The 22,475-nt window shown below is 43.3% G+C and overlaps 1 protein-coding gene across 4 annotated transcripts in view; it reads right to left on the bottom strand.

Moving 5' to 3' along the window:
- ALS2CL (ALS2 C-terminal like) overlaps positions 1-22,475 on the bottom strand; it is a 47,292-nt gene that overhangs the window by 1,548 nt on the left and 23,269 nt on the right. For all 4 annotated transcript variants that reach the window (XM_061474403.1, XM_061474405.1, XM_061474404.1 and 1 more), the window contains exons 6-25: positions 22,147-22,275; positions 21,687-21,812; positions 19,469-19,539; positions 19,019-19,085; positions 18,081-18,277; positions 15,567-15,632; positions 14,652-14,750; positions 12,723-12,881; positions 12,305-12,416; positions 10,701-10,778; positions 9,049-9,176; positions 6,988-7,161; positions 6,318-6,411; positions 5,590-5,747; positions 4,036-4,104; positions 2,867-3,040; positions 1,912-1,954; positions 1,414-1,475; positions 1,169-1,318; positions 76-172 (exon numbers count right to left, since the gene is read on the bottom strand). In XM_061474403.1, coding sequence (XP_061330387.1) covers positions 76-172; positions 1,169-1,318; positions 1,414-1,475; positions 1,912-1,954; positions 2,867-3,040; positions 4,036-4,104; positions 5,590-5,747; positions 6,318-6,411; positions 6,988-7,161; positions 9,049-9,176; positions 10,701-10,778; positions 12,305-12,416; positions 12,723-12,881; positions 14,652-14,750; positions 15,567-15,632; positions 18,081-18,277; positions 19,019-19,085; positions 19,469-19,539; positions 21,687-21,812; positions 22,147-22,275 — 2,253 coding nt within the window. The remainder of the gene's footprint in view (positions 1-75; positions 173-1,168; positions 1,319-1,413; positions 1,476-1,911; positions 1,955-2,866; positions 3,041-4,035; positions 4,105-5,589; positions 5,748-6,317; positions 6,412-6,987; positions 7,162-9,048; positions 9,177-10,700; positions 10,779-12,304; positions 12,417-12,722; positions 12,882-14,651; positions 14,751-15,566; positions 15,633-18,080; positions 18,278-19,018; positions 19,086-19,468; positions 19,540-21,686; positions 21,813-22,146; positions 22,276-22,475) is intronic.

Genomic DNA, 22,475 nt, shown 5'->3' with positions numbered 1-22,475 from the left:
AGCACATCAGTATTGCTACTATTCAACACAGGTTAATGCAGTTTGCAACTTTCACTGCTGAAAACATTTCCTTACCTCCAGGGCAGTTAACAGGAAGTCATACAGTCCTCCTTGATTAGTAGGGTCCATCAAGTCTCTAATCAGATGGATTTCAGCTCCCAGATGCTGTATTCTAGGAAAAATAAAAGTCACAACTAGAACAAATCTCTGGGCATCTAGTGTTTGTGGGCATGTACTTCCAAATCAGATTATGGAGAGAAGAAAGCACAGATCTGTAAGTCCACTTCTGATTCCTTGTGTATCACCTTGACCTACTGGAGGCTGAGTCCTTGAGGTATCTGACATGACTGGATCTCAGCAAAGATAATCATAAGAGAATTTAAACTCTCATTTTTTTCCAATCTCTTACTCCCCTCCTGTCTCACCTGCAGTTGAGAAAGCTGCCTAGCAAACAAAACTGTATCATCCAACATGACAGCAGCAGGGGGAGCTTCTGGATTTTCATGGCCCCAAGTTCAAATATTTCACCCTTTTTTGAAGACCAAACATATCCAGGAAGCCAGTGAGGGATTTTCACTCAAATTTACCAGGAAATAAATATGTACAGTTTCATTCTACTGGATGCAAGTGGGTCCCTGCAGTTACACTGAAAGCAGCACAGAGCTTCTGTAAATGTGACACATTTCTGCCAAAGTCATTCCTACACAGGGAAAGTCTAATAACTAGATGGTCGGTGTTCAGGACCTTCCTAGTCTTCAAAATGGACCACAGTGCCCCATTGAGCATGGAAAACAGAAAATGCATGATATACCGATGATGCCTGAAAGGCATTAACAATTGGCCTTCAAAGGCTTCATGTTCCTACTTTCTACTGTAATCTGACATGGATGTAAGACTGCATTTTCCATGACAACCCTGAATTATCCTCTCGGGTAAGAGATGTACACTCAGGAAGTCCCTAGCCACTTCACATATCATGGCCAACACCATCACACCACACCTGGCAGACAGTAGCACACAGAAACCCCAGTACAGCTCAGGAAAAAGCATGTACAAAACACAAACCCTAGCTTTTAATGTAAATTATTTTGCTTGGAAACATGGCTGTTCTTTCTCCAATTAAGTATCACACAACAGCAGGACTGGGAAATGAAAAGCTTACACTTACTTTGCTCGGGATACAACATACATCAGTAGAGGCAACAGGTCATCCATGGGAAGCTTGTAGTCCTTCTCCACCACCCGGGACACTGTGCTCTCAATCTCCTCATACGTCTTCTGGAGGATCACCAGCTTTTCCCGGGGATCCACTGTGGTGCTGTCAGTATGAATACAGCCATGTCACATGTATGGCATTTCTCAGAAAATAGAAAATCCCTGGTTATCAGTCAGAGGTTATGGACAGTGACTTACATGAGCTTCTGCAAACATTCTGTGGCAGACAGGAAACACTTGTCTTTTATAAGGGACCTCCTCTGAAAGGGAGACAAAGAGTTGTGCCTCTGTTACAGCATCTCTTAGGGAAGCCACCACATGGCTCCTCATCACTGGACCCAAAATAAACACATTTGCTGCCCATAAAAGAGGGCAAAATAAAGCTGTTGTAGTAAATGCTAGTCTGAACACACCGAGATGTCTGAAGTGCCACTCTGAACACAGATGTCTTTGAAACACCACCAAGTAGAGCATTACAAAGCAATCTTATTCGGAGCTCACATTCCCATCCATGGAAAATCATACACAGTAGCTACAAATCATAACTAATCAACACACATCATGTAGGTCTGATTTCTGAGTACAGTTTCTGCCCTGTGATTACTTAGGTGAAGCTCCATTATTAGCCAGCGCCAGCATGTAGCCTGATGCCAGCTCACTAACACACCAAAGCTAGCTGTTAGCAATATTTCCTACCTGGTTGGTTGTCAGGGTGAGATCTTTCAGAGGCCAGAGGTGTCTGAAAGGAGATAACAGAGAAAAGATTTAGAAGGCCAATCTCCATATGTTCACCCTTAGTCAATTTTGACTGCTTTTATCTCCTTATTCAAGGTGATACTACTAAATGCATGCTAAGCGCATGCTACTCATGCACTCTTGTAGGTGCATGAGGCTGTTTGCTTGTCTCTACTCTGCTACAGGAATAATTAATAACTTGGACTCATTCACCTGAGTACAGGGTTCATTTTACTCACAGGTGCTCCTGTAATAATCAGTTGAGAGTTTTGGCACTTTTAGAATCAATTCCTCTCACTGAGTCTAGACTGAATTAAACTGCCAAATTGAGACTCCAGGTCTCCTGTTACCCTGCCAAAGTCCTTGAGCTGCAGATGATGCTGTGTTAGAAAAGCCCATGTGCCTCTTGGGTCTGTGGTGTCATTGATCCTCAGGTATCACTTCCAAAGAGGGACCTAGCTGCAAGAATGGATGAAGGAAACATCTGGCTCCACAGCCTTTTCCCCTCAAGACTTTCAGTCTTGAGACTCTGTCCCTACATTGTTACGGCAGATGCCATCAGGTGGACTACAGCCCTTTCTAAGGCACCTTTATAAACTCAGTTTCATTGGTCCTGAGCTGGAGGAAGCCATTTGTTTGGTAAGCTAGAAGATACAATTTTTGTTACACAAAATTAACATTATTATAGCTAGTAGCAGCTTTCCACTAGTCAAAGCTGTTCTTCCTGACGGTATTGCAGGCATTCCAGACAGGACTTCCTCTGGCAGCCTAGGAAAAACTTCCATGCTACAGCCAATGATGGACCCAGGAAAAGGTTGTATGTCCTTTCCTCCTGTCCTGTCAGAGGTTTCCCTGGCTGCTACTTTCCCAGCTGGTATCATGGGGTTACATTCCTGTATGAAGAAACTTCACTTACTTCTGCACATCCAGAAACTCTAGCAGCTTAATGTCAGGAAACAGACTTAGATCCATAATCCCTTGGCAGTAGAGGTCATCTTCTCTTTCATGATAGAGCATGTAGAGCATGAAAAGCTCAGGGTAGAAGCAGGGCAAGATCAGTGGCAGGACCATGCTGCATGCCTTCTGATCACTGTGGCAGAGAAAAGCAGAGTCCTACAGTGAGACCTCTAACCTTGATATGACCAAAAGCCCCATGGCACACAGCAGAAGAGACAGCTTCTGACCCCGCAAGGTGTTCCTCTTGTTCTCCCAGCCTTCTTCCACCTTTTTGTTCAATGTCACAGTTGGACAGTAATGACCTATACAACACCTTCATGCTTGTGCCCACAAGCTGGAGAGGCAAGTGTATTTTATGCTGTAGGATAGGATGGGTAACGATTTCTCCACTGTTTCTTCAATCACAAAGAAACCTGGAGCACTAGAGACCTATGCCAAGCTGTTCTTTCTGAGCTGTTTCAGTAGAGGACCTATTATTTCTTAAGGGACAAAATCCAAATAAATTCAGATAAAGCCTTTTTCTAGCTCCTTACCATTCCACCAGTCTCCTGGTTTCATTCAGCCCACATGGATGGCTCCAGATTACAGCAAAGAGAAATCCAAACAAAATGGGGACAGCTGGACAGAGATGCTTCTTCTCACCCACAAAAAACATAAACCTGGGGCTCCCACAATTATTCCTACCTTATTATTCTAGGAATTTTGTCTTCTACCTCCTTTTCCACATTTCCCATGCTGTACTCCCTACTTCCAGGCCTGCCTTTTCTCTCAGTTCTGATATGGAAGTCACCATCCTGAACAAGTTTCTGTGACTAATGCAAAGCACATGGTAGCGCTGGGACTGCTCTCTCATACACAGCCATGCTGCTGCACAGTAGCTGGTGTGGGTAATCTTGCCAGGCTGTGTACCACACACCCCTCCAACTCACCACTATTCTGCTGCAGAACATGAATAAATTGTGCTTATGCTTCAAGTATAACTACTGAAAGCTTTGCAATCAGAGAGAAGTGTGGACACTAAACCTGACCCAAATGGACAAATATAATCAGTTCAACACTTACTGTATTTTAGAAGACACCCCATTTGTCCAAGCATCTTAAAATTAAACAACCAGTAGTGATACATACCTTATATCCTCTTCCACATGCTTTGCAGGCAGTTGGCCTTTCTGTTCCAGTGCCAGGTGGAGCAAACCCCTATAAGAGCAGCAGAACTGAGGTTCTGTAAACTGAGGTTTGGTTCCCTCCCTCATTTTTTAAAGTGTAATTTGCCATTCACAAGTGAGGAGCTCAGCTGTCCCAACATCAAGTGAGCTGTTAGTAAAGTTCTCTGTAATCCTTGCAGTGTTGTTTCATTATTTGAGGGCTTCGTTCATTCCCAACAGAAGCTTCCAGGAATGACTAAGCATTTAAAAATCTCCATGGCTTCTGAAGAGTAGGATGGTCATTCTGAAGATCCTGTGTTTTGAGCACCATCTCTTTGTATTCCTACTCAAGGGTAGGACATGAGGTTTCAGGACCTGCCATACCAACCAATTCTTTAATCCATCTATGAACACTGGAGGATGTTCATACTCTGAAAAAGTGGCTTGGGTTTGTCTTGATATTGCCAAGCCAAAACTTCATCATCTTAAAATGAGGATTAGGGAAAGGTTGTCTTTCTTGGTGTAGCAATATTAGCCTAGGAAACTTAGCCAAGGGCACAGCAGAGCAAGGTAGGTCTCCCTCCCCACCCTGCATGTGAAAGGTCTTGAGACATGAAGCAAGCCTTCCAAGGTCTGCATTGAGTTCAGAAGCACCTTCACATGAACCAATACTCAGGTTGTCAGACCTGATGCACTGTTCATGAACGTAGTTCAGATGAACTGAACCAAATCTGACTTGTTCCCATCAGCTGCGCTGCTGTTCTCAGACTGCTCCAGGACAGACAACCCCTCATGCCTGAGGAAGCTGGCAGTCTTCCTCAAGCACACAAGGCTACACTGATAATGACAGAGCTTTTATCCAACCTCTTATTTTAAAGGCAATACCACCGTGAGTGCAGCTAGAGGCAGAGTTCTTCACCTCTGCCTACTGTGGCATTTCTCGTATCTTCTCCCAAATGATGCTCAAACAGCAACAGAAACCAATCAAGCATTTGATCCAATCTTTAATTACCCAAAAGCACAACCACACAATGAGCAACCTCATTTTAGAGTCACTACCCACACCAGCCAAGCCTCAACAATGTGCTTACACTGCATGTTAACTCTCATTGAGTTGAGGCATGTTAAGCTTATGCTGTTTTTTTTATTCAGATACATTGAACACCACTGTTGTCTGCTCTTATATACTTTGCTGCCCTCATTACTTAGTGTGGTTTCTTGCTCATATTTGTGCTTATCTAAATTAAGCCTTCTTGTGAGCAACAGCTCATTGAGCTGCTATAACTCAGTGAGATTTTGTAACATTAAAGCCCCTGGGTCATGTACTGAGCAATGAGGATAATAAAGGTTTTCTAGGTCCATATGACCTCAGTTATTGCAAATAACTCTTTATATAGCACCATTATGGAGCAACTTTCCCAAGAAATATGCTGCAAAATAAAGCAAACCTGTCGCCTGAAAAAGTTACCCCAGTGGCCTACACTGCAAAGCCCTTTATGCTCATACCCATTGGAAGGACTCAATGTGCTTGACTTACTGGTAAAACTCCCATATTTTCTTTGCGTAGTACTTGATTTCCTCTTGTGCCATAGTCAGCAAGTGTTTGTTGGCCCCAATCCCAGAATACGTTGCCTGAAAAGCTATTGTCAAGGCCTTCAGCAGCTTTCCCAGTGGGTGTAGGGAAGACTTCAATGCCTGCATGATAGAGGAAAATTAAATTTTGCAAGTCAGCCCTTGCCAGTAGTAGAGGATAACATGGAAAGGCCACTCAATCTTCTCTTTTCAGGGAAGAAGAACAAGCCTAGAAGTAATCAACTATAATTTTAGTCTATTTTTGTTGGCACAAGCTCATTCTCTTCCCATTATCTGGCAGAAATACACTTAGTAGAATTGCTGTTCTGGTGAGATAAGAGAGAGCAAAGGGTGCTTCGGGGAAAGGCTATTTGAGTGAAAAACAATCACTGAGAGTTCATGGAAGTTATTTATCATTTCAAGCTCCTGGTTATTCCCTGGCACAGTTTGAGAACCAAGAGTGAAGCTTAATTATCACTTCCTGGCCTGCATAACTGTACATAAAATGAGTGTGCAAAAAGCATGAAGAACAACCCTCCTCTTCACAAACATAAATATTCACACTTAATTTAGAGAAGATTCTTGAAATCACTGGCAAAGTTACATGTGCTAACAGAAAGCAACAGAAAATTGCTACGACCCATGTCCGTGGTCTAGGGGACAGACATGGATCACTATGGCTTAAAACTTTACCTTCTCCAAATAACTCGGTAGTGACTCCAGCCCCTGGTGCTGGACAACCTCTTCAAGAATATCTTCTGTCTTCCAGGATACGTCCTCAGTCCCCCTGAAAAGATGAGAGTTGAGGAAGGAAAAAACACACAATGAAGCACTGGGATAAATCCAAATTGGTATTGTGGGTGGATTCCAAGGGGGCAATAAGACTATTAGAAATTAATCTTTTCCCTATCTTTTTCAGTGGAATTGCTCGACTGGCTTATGATACCTGTGATTCTCTAAATTCAATTTCATCTCACCTTACAACCAGCCTGAGTTGCATCCTGCACATGCTTGTCAGATCTATTTTAGGTATTTTGTTAAGGAGAGATGGGTTTACTCTGGATCAGCTTATGATGTCAGCTAGGTTTCCCTCAAATACAAGAGGAGCCAGTGATGACTGAGTCACATGCAGATGCATACATTTAATCAAATTAATCCCATCCAAATTTTCGTGTATAAGAATGCATCTCAATAGCACAACCTTAAATTCAGGCATAAAATTCATCCTCCTGTCTCATAGGCAGGAACAAATGGATAACACTTGGGTTCGTGACTTTAACACATGGCAGACCCTAATGTAAACCACCATCCTCTCTATACAAATGGGCTCTTCTGTTGCAATAAAGGCATGCAATACTCATACCTTTGGCAAAAGAGGTACTCCTGAGACTTCCGCAGCTCCTTGCTTGTTTGTATGTGGAACCCCATGAAAGACTCCTCTGTTTCTTCTTTGCAGCCAGAGTGGATGAACTCCAGGAACTGGTCATAGATTCCCTTCCACCTCTTCTCCACAGGGAATTCTTCGAGGCCCAGCTGACTGCAAAATACAATGTGGCATTAGGCTTTTCTGCCTCCCTCCTCAATTATTTCAGACTTCACCTTCAAATATGGAAGGTTCTCCAGAATCCAGTTTTAACACAGTAATTATTGAAGCTGTGAAGATGGCAGTGCCTAACTGAAGAAAAAAAAAAAAAATTCAACAAAAAGCAACTCAAGTCTATTGTCCTAACAACAAGATACTTTGGGTGAAGGAAAAGTCCTGGTGGAATGTGGAACATCAGTAATCTGAATCTTTGCAGGTGAATTGAGGTGAATTGATCACAGGCTTTCTGCTCCACTTGTGGATCATTCTAAATATAGACTATAATCTCAGCTGAAAGCCTGAAGACTTACAGCAATAAAACAGCTGAGCGACCACAACCAGTAGCTGTTGCTGCCTGAAAAGCACAGGAAACAATGAAGAAACTGAACTGGGTTTTATGAGAGGAATTAACCTCAGAGGACAGCACCTGCCTTTCCCACTGCAACTCCCTCATTTTGGTTAAACTGACTAAACCCAAGCCCTATAGCCTGGTAACCAGAGCATCCCTTTGCAGGGTTCAGTCCTGAGGATAAGAGTCTATATCAGAAGATGTGGCCAGATGGCTTCAGATCAGTTACTCCTGCCCTGCATTTGCACTGTTGCCTGCCAAAGCAGCATCATTGCCCCATGAAGCTCTGATCCTGGCACCACAGCCTTCCTCTAAGTAGAGCACTACCCAATTCAAGCTCTTCAGAGCTTCCAGTGCTGTGCTTCACATCTTTTTTTTATTTTTATTTTTCCCACCTCTACAATATCAGGTGGTAATAATATCCATGTAGTTGCACAGAAGGACAGGAAAGGAGCAAGTGATGCATTTTAGCAGCCCAGCTTTTTTCTGTATAGCTTCAGACCCATTTGTCTGTATACACAGAATCATAGAATAGTTAGGGTTGGAAAGGACCTTAAGATCATCTAGTTCCTATGCCCCTGCCAAGGGCAGGGACACCTCACACTAAACCATGTTACCCAAGGCTCTGTCCAACCTGGACTTGAACACTGCCAAGGATGGAGCATTCACAACTTCCTTGGGCAACCCAACCTGGGCAAATGTGTGCATGCACACACATGTACCAATCACTGAAAATGTTAAGCCTCCAAAACTCTATCCAGTCTGAGGATGGGAGTATCTCTGGGTGGATGGTGGCAGGATGGGAGTAGAGCGTTTGTTTTCTGCTTCCCATGTGGCATTAACATTAAATAACAAACTGTGCTCTCTCCTTCTTTAGCTGCATATAAACTAGTTTTTAGATCATCATCATAGAAAGGTTTCCGTTCAAAGGGAACTCATCCAGTTCCAACCCCCCTGCCAAGGGCAGGGACACCTTCCACTAGACCAGGTTGCTCAAAGCCCCATCCAACCTGGCCTTGAACACTGCCAGGGACGGGGGAGCCATGGCTTCTCTGGGCAACCTGTGCCAGGGCCTCACCACCCTCACACCGAAGAGCTTCTTTCTAATACCTAATCCAAATCTCGCCTCTGTCAGTTTGAAGTAATTCTTCCTTGTCCTATCACTACAGGCCCTACTAAAATGTCTATCCTGATTAAACCATGACACCATCTTTCTTATATGACCCTTTTAGGTACTCAAAGTCTGCTCTATGGTCTCCCTGGAGCCTTCTTTTCTCTAGGCTGAACAGGCAGAGCTCTCTCAGCCTGTCTCCATAGCAGAAGTGCTCCAGCCCTCAGAGCATCTTCATGGCCTTCCTCTGGCCTTGCTACAACGGATCCATGTCCTTTTTTCAGCAAGGACTGCCTTGATCCGTGTAGGGACTGATCCAGTACTTTTCTAGGTAGAGTCAAAACACAAGCCATGACCCAAGAAGTAAGCTCTTGTTGCTCACGCTTTGGTTATCCGGTCATCCAGCTGCTCATTTGACGTGTTCAGGATGCCGTGCGTCTGAAGGCCTTGGCCCAATTTGTTAGTAAAGGTTCCCTCCAAAATGAAGCCATTGGCAAATGACAGCTTTCCCTGCAATGGAGAGAAAAGGTTATTCTGCCAACATCTCATTAGAGAGAGGAAACAAGCTGAACTGAGATCGCAGATTCTCTTTTCTACAGAGCCAGCTCCTGAAACGATGACTCAGAACAACTTCCAGGACAGAGGTGCAGAATTTAACATCCAAAGCAATAGTGTCATTAAGATGGCTGTCACTGGAGAAAACAGGTCCTCACTATTGAATGACATATGTAGGATTCTGAAGGGGAAAGACCACCACAGTCACAAAGTAAAATATTTGGGTTATGGTTTACAAACAGCCAATATCTTCTTTGAGTTATAAAGTTTTCTGGCTTAAATTTGACAATAGCTATTTCTAACTTAGAGTGAACACACGAAAACTTTTATTTCTTCCGTTTTTCCTCTGCTTGTTAAAGTCACAAGCATGTTTGGCCTCACAGGTAGGGGCTTCATATGATATTCACCATAAACACTTTGAAAGTGTTTGCTGCTATAAGACAAACCTGAAATTCCCTGAGGCAAATACAGAAGACATGCAGTAGCTTGACTCAAAGTTAGAGGTTTAGAGGTTAATTATAGCAAATCCAAATCCAAACAATATTGTAACTAGTCTGGCTTTGAACTCAAGCCTAAAATCCTCATTGCTAATAGCAGGAGGCACTCCATCTTTAGATAAAGAACAGATTTTTCTACACTAACCACTAAAACTAAACATTCATCTTGGAGGAAGTAGCTAAGCAATATAATCAGTCTCCGCAAAATCCACCCCAAGTCTTCTGGCTGAAGAAGATGATAACACCTTTTCCTCCCATGACAAGTCAGTAAATGACAGGGCTCATTTGCAGTCATTACTAAGTGTCTGTTTTGACATCCGCTCAGTTCTGATATAACCACACACTTCCTGTCAGACTCATCATTGATTCCTGTAACAAGCTGGAGGGCTGGTTTTTCCTGGAGCAGGGCACCTTATGAACACTTTGACCAGATATTTCTGTTAAAGATCAACCACAAAACACTGAACATGTCAATGCAGTGTCCAGATTGCAAAATTAAGCTTCCAAGGTCCCTCAGCCATGTTAACATCTCAGTTACGTCATTCTAGTGCTGGTACTGCAACTCCATTTGGTTTATGCAACATTTTCTGTGTTCCCAATCACTACAAAGGCTAAAATATTTGTTTTAAGAATACAAAAGCGTCACAACTACAGCTGCAAAGCACAGCCAAAAATACCCCACCAAAAAAGAAAACACCCCCCCCCCCCAAAAAAAAAAAAAACAACAGCAAAACAACCAAAACCCCCAATGTAAACAACTGTAAAAAACAAAACAATGCGCAAAGCCTGCAGCTACTGGAAGTCTCTCAGCTGCAGCCTTCCTTCTGTGAATGAGACTAATAACGGGGGGGGGGGGGGGGGAAGAAAAAAAAAGAGGGAATTTTTTTTTTGTATAGGACAGTGTGAACTTCGAAGATTAATCCCTCAGCCCTCTGGAAAGCATGCTACTGTATAGAAAGGCTGAGATGAAGGGCATGCTCACCTTTCCAACAAACGTTAGATCTTCTGTGAAGTTCCCTTCGTAGACGTAGTCATCCTCCAAGAGCAGAATCCCAGAGCCCTTCATTTCAAAGCAGAAGTAGTGTATTAATGACACTAATTTCCTATCTGCTTACATTCAGCTAAAAAGAGCCACTGGCTTGGACTGTTTATGGGCTGTAGACTCTGAGAACCTTTTTGGAAGCCCAACATACATCGCAATGCTCAAGACAAAATCATGGGAGGTGCTGTAGATATAACCCATTAGGAATTACTGCACAGAGAAGTTCCAGAATAGTCAGGAGGTTTTTAACAACACTACTATTGCATTCATTTCTGTAGAAGAAGGAACAAAAGGCAGGCTCCTGTACTAAGAATGGTCATCAGGAATTGTCATATGGGTCAAAGTCATGGTCCTTCCGATCTTATGACTTTTAGGTGGTTGTAGCCATTTGTATCATTCGTTGCAAAATGATTAAGAGAAAAGAGGAAGGCAGCTGCTATGTAGAATTAGCTTTGTCCCTTGCTGTGCAGTCAACAGGACTTTAATGAGCTCCTTCTAAGCATTAAATGACTTGCTCTATTACCTCCCAAACTCCCATGGCTGCCTACAGTAGCACACGTTTCAGAGAAGGAGCACCAAGATGCAGAATAGACACAGGACAGTTTATATGAGTGAGGAAAGATTCTTCTTGTTGGGGCTTAGTCCACGGTTTGGGCCCGAAGGTTTACACGTACCAATACCAGCCAGAAAATGTGGTCACTTTTAGAGCTGTAACACATTTTCCGTTGGAATGATTTTCTTGATGGAAAGCACCCTTTCTGGCAAAAATAAAAGGTTTCCAAGGGAAGCTTTTTGGCCATACCAATTTTCCACTAGGAAAATTGAAGTGATTGCTCCCCACCCGGAAGCCTTGTGAAGTTAAAGGAGTCTTTGGCAGCTGGCAAACCAAAAGACAGCTTTATTTTGGTTCCCCACAGATGGAGGTTTTATGGGAAGTCCTTCCGACAAAGTTTCCATGCTAAACATTTTGTCCTAGTTTGGTGAGTGGGGAAGGGGTTGTTTGTTTTTTTAAGCGTGTATTTTTCATTAGAAGAAATATTTTTACTTCCAAGCCAACTCTAGTGCTGCCAATCCCTTCTGCTTTCCCTACCAACATCTAAACTTTCAATGAACTGGACAGCCAACTTGTTATAGGTAAGCTCACACTGGAAAGGTAAAGACTTAACGATCTCCAAGACAGATGTATTATCATATATAACTGTGCAGCAGTTCATATAGGAGTTCTGGTCTGCAATTCTGACCTGATGGTCAGTTTAAAAGCCAGACCTATAAGGGGTCTTAGGTTGAGCAAGGAGAAGCAGCAGTCCCACATCTAGCTCCTACCTGCGCCTCAGGAAAGTGATAAGAAACAAGACTTAATCTAGGTCTTGTTCTTCAAAAACATTTTCATGGTAAAACATCACTGCTTACATTTTCTTGCTTTGCATTTTCCTGCTTTGCATTTTCCCTCAAAGATTAATTACGATGTGAAACCTTTATCTTGCCCTTGATGGGGAATTCCACATTCCACTAATTTAGAGAGTCTACTGAAAGTATGTACTCACCACCATTTTATCAGCATGAAACGTCCTCTGATAGCAGACACCCGACTGGGTTACTACAATGCCTTGACCATGTTTGTGATCATCGAGCCATGTCCCTATGTATCTCTCTCCTCTGGAATGCAATGGAAAACAAAATATTTTTTCCCCTGTTTTCTTAGATCTTAAGTCAATTTGATGTTTAACTTACTGGTGCTAGTTTTGCCTGATATAATGCTCCATGCAGCACAAGTGCCAGATGTACTGCACAAACTCAATTCATATAATACTTTCCCAGGAGCTGAAGCCTTATAGCAAAGGTTGAACACATCACCCCTTCATCCCCAAGTCTCCTCATCAAAACATGAGGTTTTAGCCCTGCCAATAGAGGGGCAAAATCTGTCAGGCCCCTAAAGCCTGCTCTGATCCATACCACCTTTACCTATCTTTGTCTTCCCAGACTCCATATCCATTCTTCTTGTCATTTTCCCACTGTCCTGTGTACTTAAATGGATGCTCAGCTGAGCAGTTTTCCAGTATCCCAAACCCTTGACGCACATTGTCTTTGAAGTAACCTTTGTAGACCATATCATTCCCATACCTGCATGGAGACAGATAGACAGAAGTTAAGACAGTGACTGTTTGATAGCTACTATTGGAGTAGGAAGCCAGGAAAGTGAGTAGATTAGACTCATCTGCTGGCTAAATATTCTAAATATCTGACTGACAGCTCTGGAGCTGGTAGTTGTTTACTATTAGGAATATGCACCACCCAAGCTAATCACTCCACAGTAATATCATCCAAGGACAAAACACTTAGGCTTCCAGTTATCTAGGAGAGGCTACTCAGTCCTTGGCCTCTCACCAGCCAAGTCATGGTGACCACTGGTTAATCCAGGGTTGGAGCAGATCAGATCAAGAAAGGCATGTAGGTGATAGGACAAGGAGGAATAGCTTTAAGCTGAAATAGGAGGGATTTAAATGAGATATGAAGAGGAAGTTCTTCACTGCGAGGGTGGTGAGACATTGGAACAGGTTGCCAAAAGAAGTTGTGGATGCCCCACCCCTGGAAGCAGGAATCCCTTGATTCTACAATCAAGCAGGAAGCCAGATTTGCCTTCCCCTTTCTTTGCTTGCCAACCACCCCTTTTCTTGGGATCATCCTGCTGAGAAGAGCTTCTCTGAGCCCTGCCCATGTTGGCCAGCAGATCTTCACTGCTGCAACAGCAAAAACATGCTAAGCAGAGCTGTTGTGTAATTATGAACATGCTCTTACACTTGACACCAGATATACGGGCACAACTCTGCTCAGATGGCTCCAAGTTCCCCACGGATTTCTGCATTTCTGAGTTTGATTTATAAATAAGGAGCAGAACATGCAGCTTGCAGGAAGAAACATGGCCTATCCCACAGTCAGCAGCTGGAAAGCTGGGCTGTGTGCTTTCCTCTGTCACACTTGGTGCAATGAAAGCAGGGGTAAAAGCATGCAGTAACAGCAAGTAGTCCAGTCTTCACACTGGCCAACCCATTTGGCCACAAGCCACATGTGACCTAAGCAAAGATGGGGATACTGTTGTGCTCACTGCTAGATAAACAGATCACGCTGGTCCTATCCACTTATCCCCTATGCTGCAAATGAAACCAGTTTATACCTACAACCTGGGCAGGCCTCCACTGCCATTTCTAGCTTTCTAAATGGAAGGTAGGTGGTGGGTAAGACTGGGACAGCACCATGTGCCCACAGTAGATACCAGGCTCCATTCAAATTCCCAGCAGCACTTTGAAACACAGGTGTACAATGTTTCCAGAAGCATTTTGATGAGCAAATAAGAAAATCTCAGACTCTATTTGTTAAGTTAAGCTCTGGGTTTAAGCTCAGAATTTGAGTGAGCCAGCTGAAGGAACCAAACCCCTTCAGTATCTCAGTGTAAGTTGTAACTCCCAGACCAACAACCCCATTCATCATTAAGGAACCTAGTCTACACAAGGTTTAATTCAGGCAGCATGGCCAGGGGACACAGAGTGAGCTATGCACTGTTCAGGGCTGATGGCACACCATGCTCTCCCTGCTCTGCAATCTCAAGCATGAATACAAAATTATATCCTCACATAAAGCGCGCAGAGGATGCTACATCAGGTAGTTACAACAGTCACAGCTTGCAGAAAAGCTCTTACTATTCTGATGTCCAGGAGACTCAAGGCTTGTGAAGAAGCCATACTCTGCCCATCTCCAAAGCAAAAGCTTCTGCCATCTGAATTACCCTGGGTTTTACACTGTGACTGAGCCTTCCACAGTGAGGTGGGAACATTTCACCCTTAAAATACATGGAGTCCCCTTTTTGCCCAGATTCTGTCTTTGGGTTTTACTTACTCACAGATTCCATAGCCTCTCATCTTTCCCTTGTACCAGTGACACTTATAACAGTCATACCGGTCTTCAGATCGGCGTGGGACAAGACATATTCCAAACCTACAAGATGCATATGGCAGAGGTTAGCATAACAAAAGTCAGATCTGTTGTACTGGATGAAGATTAAAAGCTAAGGACTTTCCAGATTCCCAGGCTGATTTACATGGTTAGGATCAGCTCTACCCCTGACACTATTTCTAGGTGTCGATGAACTCTGTCCACGGACAAGCTCATCTCCTTGTAAGCTTCAATCACAGTCTCTTATCGTTTCTTCTATAGAGCCACGTTCAATGTTGTTGGTTTTTTCCCCTCTCTACCCCTTCCCCATTTTAGGTGCTGAGTTAGACTACAAAAGCAATTGCTTGGGTCCAAACAAAATGTTTTCTTAATCCTGACACAAAGTATTTGGATTTTTCCCTTTAAAAGCCTAACCTATTCTGAACTCATGTAAAAATGAGAGATCTAAAAGTCTTTCTTTTTACAAAATTTAGAAAACTAATATTGGTATTTCATGGTACATTTTCTTTGTCCCAAATATTCTTCTTTAAAAGAGCTTTTTTTAGATATCTAAAAATAGATTTTTTGAAGCATTTCATATGAATAAATTCAACTAGATTTAGGGATCAGGGGTCAGGTTCATCCAGCTGAATGGAAATATCTGCATCTGAATTGGTCATCTTCCCACAATTCTTTTACTGTGGTCACTGTCAATGTTCTCACCTTAGGTTAAGTTAGGTGTCTAGAATAGGTCAGATGAATTGGTCTGTAACAGTAAATAGAGTCCTCCTACAAGACACCAGTGTCCCTGTACCCCTGGGAGCAGCCATTTCTCAGCCTATTTTGAAAGCAAGAAACTCCCTGGTTTTCCAAGCTTACCCATGCTCCAAGCCCTCTTTGAAATCTCCAACATGGTTGCGTCCATCGCGCCACTTCAGTGTCCCCCTGCAATTCAAAGCAAGCGTTATACAAGGGACATCACCGGCAACACTCACAGCTGCAACATAAGGTATCAAGAAGCAACTTCAAAGTGGCTAACACCAAAACACTTTCTCAGGGGAGAGAGACACAGAAGTTCTCCAGGCACCTCTGGGACCTGGTTTGCACTGTAAGGATTTAATACCTCAATGTTTTCATGCCCTGGCATGAGTGGAGAGAATCAGCTTCTGAGTTCTCTAATCTCTAATCTCAAAAAGATTTTGTAGAGTTGCTGGGTCATCCATTTAGGACCTTGCACGTGGCCCTTTTGTAATTGTAGTGCAGCATGTGATGAAGCCAGCTGAAGTTCCAACATGGCACATCCTCAGACAGCATAATGACACCACAGTCCAGAAATTCATTGTATTAAGTGCTATGAAAACAAAAGAGACAAGCACTGGCCTAAAAGGATCCTATCTATCTGTTTTGTTTGTGGGGTTGCAGGAATGACTACACAAGGTAACGATGCAAAACGAGACTGGAACGGTCAATGTGATGGCCAAATTACCTCCCTTCCAGTCTTCCACCCCACCTACACCCACTCACTGTTTTAATTCTTGCATCACCTCAGACACAATCTGCTCCCTACACATTCTCCAAACGGAGACTACAGAAGATTGTGCAGTACCAAAACCATGACACATTTGTTTGACTTTCACCGAGGTTGCTGCTTTAAGTACACCCACGTGAGACTGGGTCTTTCTCTGATATTTAGAGGGAAAGGGTCAGACTAATTTTAAATGGATTTTAAATGTATCTCCTTTAGCTTTCCTAGTATGAGCACTGACAAAGCCAGAGAGAATGCCTGCTTCAGCCACAGGGATGGATTAAGCTATTTCTCATTGGGAGTATCTCCCTCTTTTGCACCAGGTCATCAGTTCTGGGACAGATCAGTGAAAAATGCTGATGTTTTTGTTGAAGAGCCCTGATTCACATTGCTACAGCTTTCTGCTTATAGGCTTTGCCATGCCAGCCTCTCCTTGGAGGTAGACAAGCCATCAAGGCCAGCTTTGCTGATCTGTAACCTTTTATTAGTAGCAAGTCACCTAGAAGAGTAGTTTCAGGAGTGGGAAAGAAGGCTTAGAAATTCAGCAATTAAAACCTCAGGTATTAAAAGCACCTGAAATCACTTAATTCTGTCACAGATTTGCTGGGATGTCCCAGACAAGTGTCTTAATCTGAAGCAGCAGAGATATTAATTCCATTCCCCCAACCCTAAAACAGAGGGACACAAAATGCTAGGAGAGGTCCTTGTCCCTCTGTGTCTGCACACAGTGGTTTTCAGATCTCTAATAGGAGTGCAGGTGCTGGGGAAGTGGGGATGCTGTAAAGGACTGAGTCAGGCATAGCTCTCCTCTAAACACCTATTTGATGCTATTCTGGGGCAAGGCACAACCTTTTCCATAGAAGATTCAGGATTAAGCTTTTGATTTGGGATACTCTCATTATTTTAAGTCTCTCTCAAACCAAGTCACTAAACCCTTTTTGCTTCAATAATAACTATAAACAAACTGTGTAAAACTCAGGAAGTATAAATCTTTCAAACCAGGATGTTTTTGTGTCTGAAGAGGTTGCTTATATTTCATGTTTTCCCAAAAAACAGAGACTGTACTCTATCCTATACCAAAAAGATTTTGGTTGGGAAGGTTTAACCTTTGATTTACAGACCATTCCCTTTTGGCAGAGTTTGCTCTTAAACTTCAGTTGGATTTACTGAGCAGTTCTCATATTCTCAAAAAAAAAAAAAATGCATTTGAGACTTTTTATTGTTGTTTGTTTAATTCCATTGATAATAATTTGGATGTTAAAATAGATTTTGATAGCACAGGATAAAAAATACGTCTCTTTCACAAGCAAAGGCTTTTTACTGAGGTTTTGATGGGTTTTTGTTGTTTTTTTTTTGTTGTAATGATGATGTTAAGATTTTATGCCTCAGGCCAAGATCTTGAAAATAAACATTAGCTCAAGTCTAAATCCTAATTACAGGCATAAACCAGTGCAGTTCCTTCTATGTGATCATTATCACATTATTAGGGGCAGTCTTTACAATTTACTGCATGAACCACTAGTGAGACATCTATAATACAATAGATCATGTGTTAGGACTTGTGCTTTGACTAAGCCCTGAAATCAAGCAAATGTGTCCCAAATGCCACCTGAATCTGTCCTCAATACCAGATTTCCCTCTGGAAACAAGTAAGGTGGTAACTAGAGAGGCTGACATGCCCTGGGAGATCACCAGTCCAGAGTCTATGGTCCAGATCCTCAGCATGGGATGGAACACCTCATGTCCACAGGCATTCTGTGACATCTATACCTCTACCTGTACAACCACTAGATCCAGGCAGTGCTACACAAAGACAGGACTGTCCTTGCAGGTTCTTGTTTAGGAAAGGGGCAATAAAGGCTCCTTACTTGCCGTGAGGCTTTCCCCAGTGCCACTCGCCCTCATAGGTTGCACTCTTGAACTTGCCCTCCAGCTTGAAGACATAGGTGAAGAAGCGGCAGGATGGGGGCCCAGTGCCTTCACCAGTCTTGCCCCACAATGGGAAATCTCGCTTCCCATTCAGCGCCTGGCGGACAGCCTGGTTCAGCTTCCATTGCCAAACAGCCTGGGGGCAGAGGAAGAAGAATGCTGGACTAACAAGTGAAGAAAGCGCAATAGTTTCCAACAAGAGATACTTCAGGAGAAGCTGCAAGAAGCTGTTCAGTTCCCATTGATTCTGTGCCATTCACCTGCCCCGGCTGGTGAGTTATGGCCCATCTACAGCATCAACAGGGGGTGTTATCTTGGATTCCACAAGTTGGATACTGCACCAATGCACAACACTTCCATGCCATTTAAGCCTGACTCTCACCACCACTAATTTGCCTTGACACAGAACCATGCTGATGAGACTGTAGCATACGCTACTGCCCAGGGCAGATTACTTCCAGCACCTGGGTATTCTTCATCTACTATCAACTGTCTAGGCCACCTCTGGCCATCTAATCCAGTATTGGCTCAACAGAGGGAGAAAAATATCCAAGCCAACAACAAACCAACAAACCCCACATTGCTTATTATTCTGCTTTAAATAATAAATAAAAATTAAAAAAAACAAAACAAAACAAAAAAAACAAAACCAACAAAAATCAAAGAGGAAACACCTCAGTTGCATTTAAGCAGTTACAGAGCCCACTAATCTGTCTTCTGATCAGGAAGCTAAAATCCTGACGCTTAAAGGGATTTCAGCTTCCACTCAGTAGTGACCTCTACTACAGAGCTGCCATCCCCTCTGTACTATTCCCCTATTTCAAAACTTAGCGTGCTGCATTTCAGGTGGAGTAGAAACACCCTGCCCATGGCTAACCTTCATCTGCGGGTCCTTAGCAGAGAGAAAGAATGTTTCTTCTGGGGTTACAATACGGAGTCCATACCTGTGAAGAAAAAGACATTACAGACCACGAAATCCTCAGTTAAACAGTTCCCGCTCTTCCTATTCCTCTTTAGGAACTAGTAGTTCTTTTGCAGTGAGTTTTTCCTTCTCAAGAAGTTGACTCATCTAGTTAACTCATCTTTGTTCTCTAAGCCTGGAGACAAAACAATTTTATTATTGATTTCAATATGTCAGCAAAGGCAAGCAACCCAATTCCAAGCTGCTGTGATCCCATCTGAGAGGTGCTGCAATTGCCCATATCCCAGAACCAATCCCACTATGTAGAAAAGAGATGGGACAAAATTTTGAGTAATTTTCTTCATTTCACCATCAAGTTGAATACTTTTTTTTTTTTTAATTTCCAAGTGGAAATTTTTCACTTACAGTCCCGGAGCTGATTTCTGCCTGCAGTTCTCATCTACCCACACAAGTTTCAGATCAAAACTCTGAAAGCTGTTTCCCTGGAACAAAAGGCAGAAGATGTTCCTGTTATTGATGTAAACATCACACTTTGCCTCACTAAGCAGCAGAGCAAGACTAGCAGAACTGTAAATTCCCTCTTTTGATATCCACATCTATCCCACACTACAACAACAGACATTAGAGGTTGAAGAAAGGTAGGAGAAGGAAGAAAGTTCTTAGTTTAACATTTGTAAGTGGTGTTCCATAATGCCATGGCTACAACTAACAGTAGCAGACCTTCTAGGATAGTACTACAGGAGTATCTTCCCTATCACATGTCAGCACCCCCAAACCACCACTGGCACCCAGCATGCCCCAGTTTTGCTTATGATCTATCTAGGATTTGGACTCCAGATGGGACAGCTAACAGTGGCCCGTAAGTACATTTAAGAAGTCACTATTTTGATCAATAGTACATCAAAAAGAAGAAACTAAAATGATTGAAATGCTGCATAAAGGCTGCTTTTAATATTACATCTCTCTTCTGTGTGTAAAGTCCCCATGCCCAAACTACAGGGTTGCTGTCTGTAATGATGTACTTGGCCAAGGTTAGGTACTAGACTGTAGCAGCCTTCCAATACCTAAAGGGGGCCTACAAGAAATCTGGAGAGGGACTTTTGACAAGTGCATGCCATGATAAGACAAGGGAGAATGGCTTTAAAATGGCAGAGGGGAGATTTAGATGCGATGTGAGGAAGAAGTTCTTCCCTGTGAGGGTGGTGAGGCCCTGGCACAGGTTGCCCAGAGAAGCTGTGGCTGCCCCATCCCTGGCAGGGTTTAAGGCCAGGTTGGACACAGGGGCTTTGCGCAACCTGGTCTAGTGGAAGGTGTCCCTGCCTGTGGCAGCAGGGAGTGCAACTGAAAGATCTTTAAGATCCCTTACAACCCAAATCATTCTAAGATTCTATGATTCTAGGACTAGCACTATGGAATTCACCACAGTTAATCACTGATGTAGGTAGCCGATTTAAGGGAACAGTGAAGAGAGGAGGCTCAGATTCCCAGCACCAGAACCCTCATCAGCAGACTCCTGCTATCAGCCCAAGCTAACCAGTTTAATCTCAGCCCAGTTATGTCCCCCCCAAGCCTCAATAAGAGTCATAGCAGCAGATGGAACATAGTGGTTTAGAGCCATTGACTGAACAGAGGTGTCTACAATGTAAGTATCTGTGTGAGTTAGTTACCCTGTGCTCTCTTCCTAGTCAATGGAGTTGAGGACATGATTCAACTCATCCTAATTTGGGCATCTGAAATAGGTCAGATAAAACACACCCAGGCAGTGCATGTTTCTCTCCCCTGACTATAAAGGGAGCCTGGGGGCACTTGCTCACAGTGAGATCGTGACTGTGCTAAGAAATCCACAGTGTAAAGTTGATGAGATAATCACCACCCTATTTCCTCAGGCCTAGGCCCTGCAAGCTGAGTAGAACTGCCCAGCATTATCACAAAGGCTCATGTTTGGAGGAACCCCTAAGATGTATCAGTTCACAAGACAGTCATGTTTGGACACCCAAGGCGCTGGCACATGACTAAAGAGCAAGCAGACAGAGGTGCACATAAAAAGAGCGCTGCTAGATTATGGGTGCTATCAGTCAGAGCAAGCCAAGCTGGACTTACTTAACATGCTGCAGAACAGCTTTGAACACATGTTATTCATCTAGCTATCTGTGACCGTAGACACTCCCTGTCTGCCTCACACCCAGGCCCCAAATCCCCGAAATAGCCCCAAGAACTCCTGCAACTTCTGCTCATATGCCACTAGCACAGTCAACAATGAAAGATCATGTTTATTCCCATGCAAGAGTGCTTACTGTATGTATCTTTGACCAACAGCCCCCCTTTGCATAAACAAGGACAGAAGTCAACTGATTCATATGCAGGCATGGGCTTGCATTACTAGAAAAGTGCCTGTGGTGGCTGGATAGCATACATTTATCAGGGAAAAAAAAAAATATGTGGATGCTTCCCTAGTCCTCCTTCATTAGGCTTTCTTTTATTCTCCAATGCAAACCACAGGTGCATGGATCTGAGACAAGGTTTTGCCAAGAGTCAAGATATGTTTCATTTTCAGCATCAAAGAAACATGAATTTTACTGTCATTTATCTGCACTGCCCTTCCAATCCCTTTGAAAGACTGCAGACTTGCCTGAATCAGCACAAGGACATCATCAAAGAGCAAGATCCGGTCTGATCGATTTGTGCTGGCAGAGATAGGAAGATTTTTGCTATCTTCCAGCAGCCTCCTTTCAGGTACACAGAGCATGTCCTGCAGAGGGAACCACAGAGGTCAAGATGAAGGACCAAAAGCATCAGGAAACATCAGGATTTGGGAAAGGACAAATCAAGTCAACAGTTCCTGCAGAAGTCTTCTGACTAGTGGCACAAGCTGACAGTAACAACATAAGTGGACACAGCACTCAACATCTAGAGCACCCAGTGACCATAAGGTTTCTCCAAGGCTTCCACACTGCCCTGCTCTGTTGGCTTCAAGCCAAGCCTCAAATTCTTGATCCATATTAAATTTTCTCCATGGGTAAGTAGAAGTGGAAGACCTCTAAAAGTGCTCCCCCATCAAGCCACTTTCTACATCCGTAACTCACTGTGAATTTGTAGCCCAAGGATTTCCATAAGGACTTGGTAAAACAAGCTTCATCCAGGACTTGGCTGATGAAAGACTCAAGCTTCATGTATTCCTTGATGGCACTGGTAACCACGTCCTTTTCAGAGCCCTGATAAAAGAAGGCAGGGCTTGAGCAATGCTTCCGGCACGCCTGTGCAGGACATTACCCTCTGGGCTACGGATGCAGAACAACTTCAGCAGCTCTGAATCCAAGCGGCTAATGAGAATTTATCATCCAGCCCTCTCCCAAAGCTAGCCTAGGAAAGCATCCCAAACCTACCATTATCTTTGCGACCAGCAGAAGTGCGC

Source organism: Pezoporus flaviventris, unplaced genomic scaffold (assembly GCF_033815535.1).
Source record: "Pezoporus flaviventris isolate CSIRO_AGI_PZ_B2104156 unplaced genomic scaffold, CSIRO_AGI_Pfla_v1 ptg000079l, whole genome shotgun sequence".
Classification (NCBI taxonomy): domain Eukaryota; kingdom Metazoa; phylum Chordata; class Aves; order Psittaciformes; family Psittacidae; genus Pezoporus; species Pezoporus flaviventris.
The sequence above is the reverse complement of the archived record's forward strand: the minus strand, read 5'-3'. Positions and strand labels throughout refer to the sequence as shown.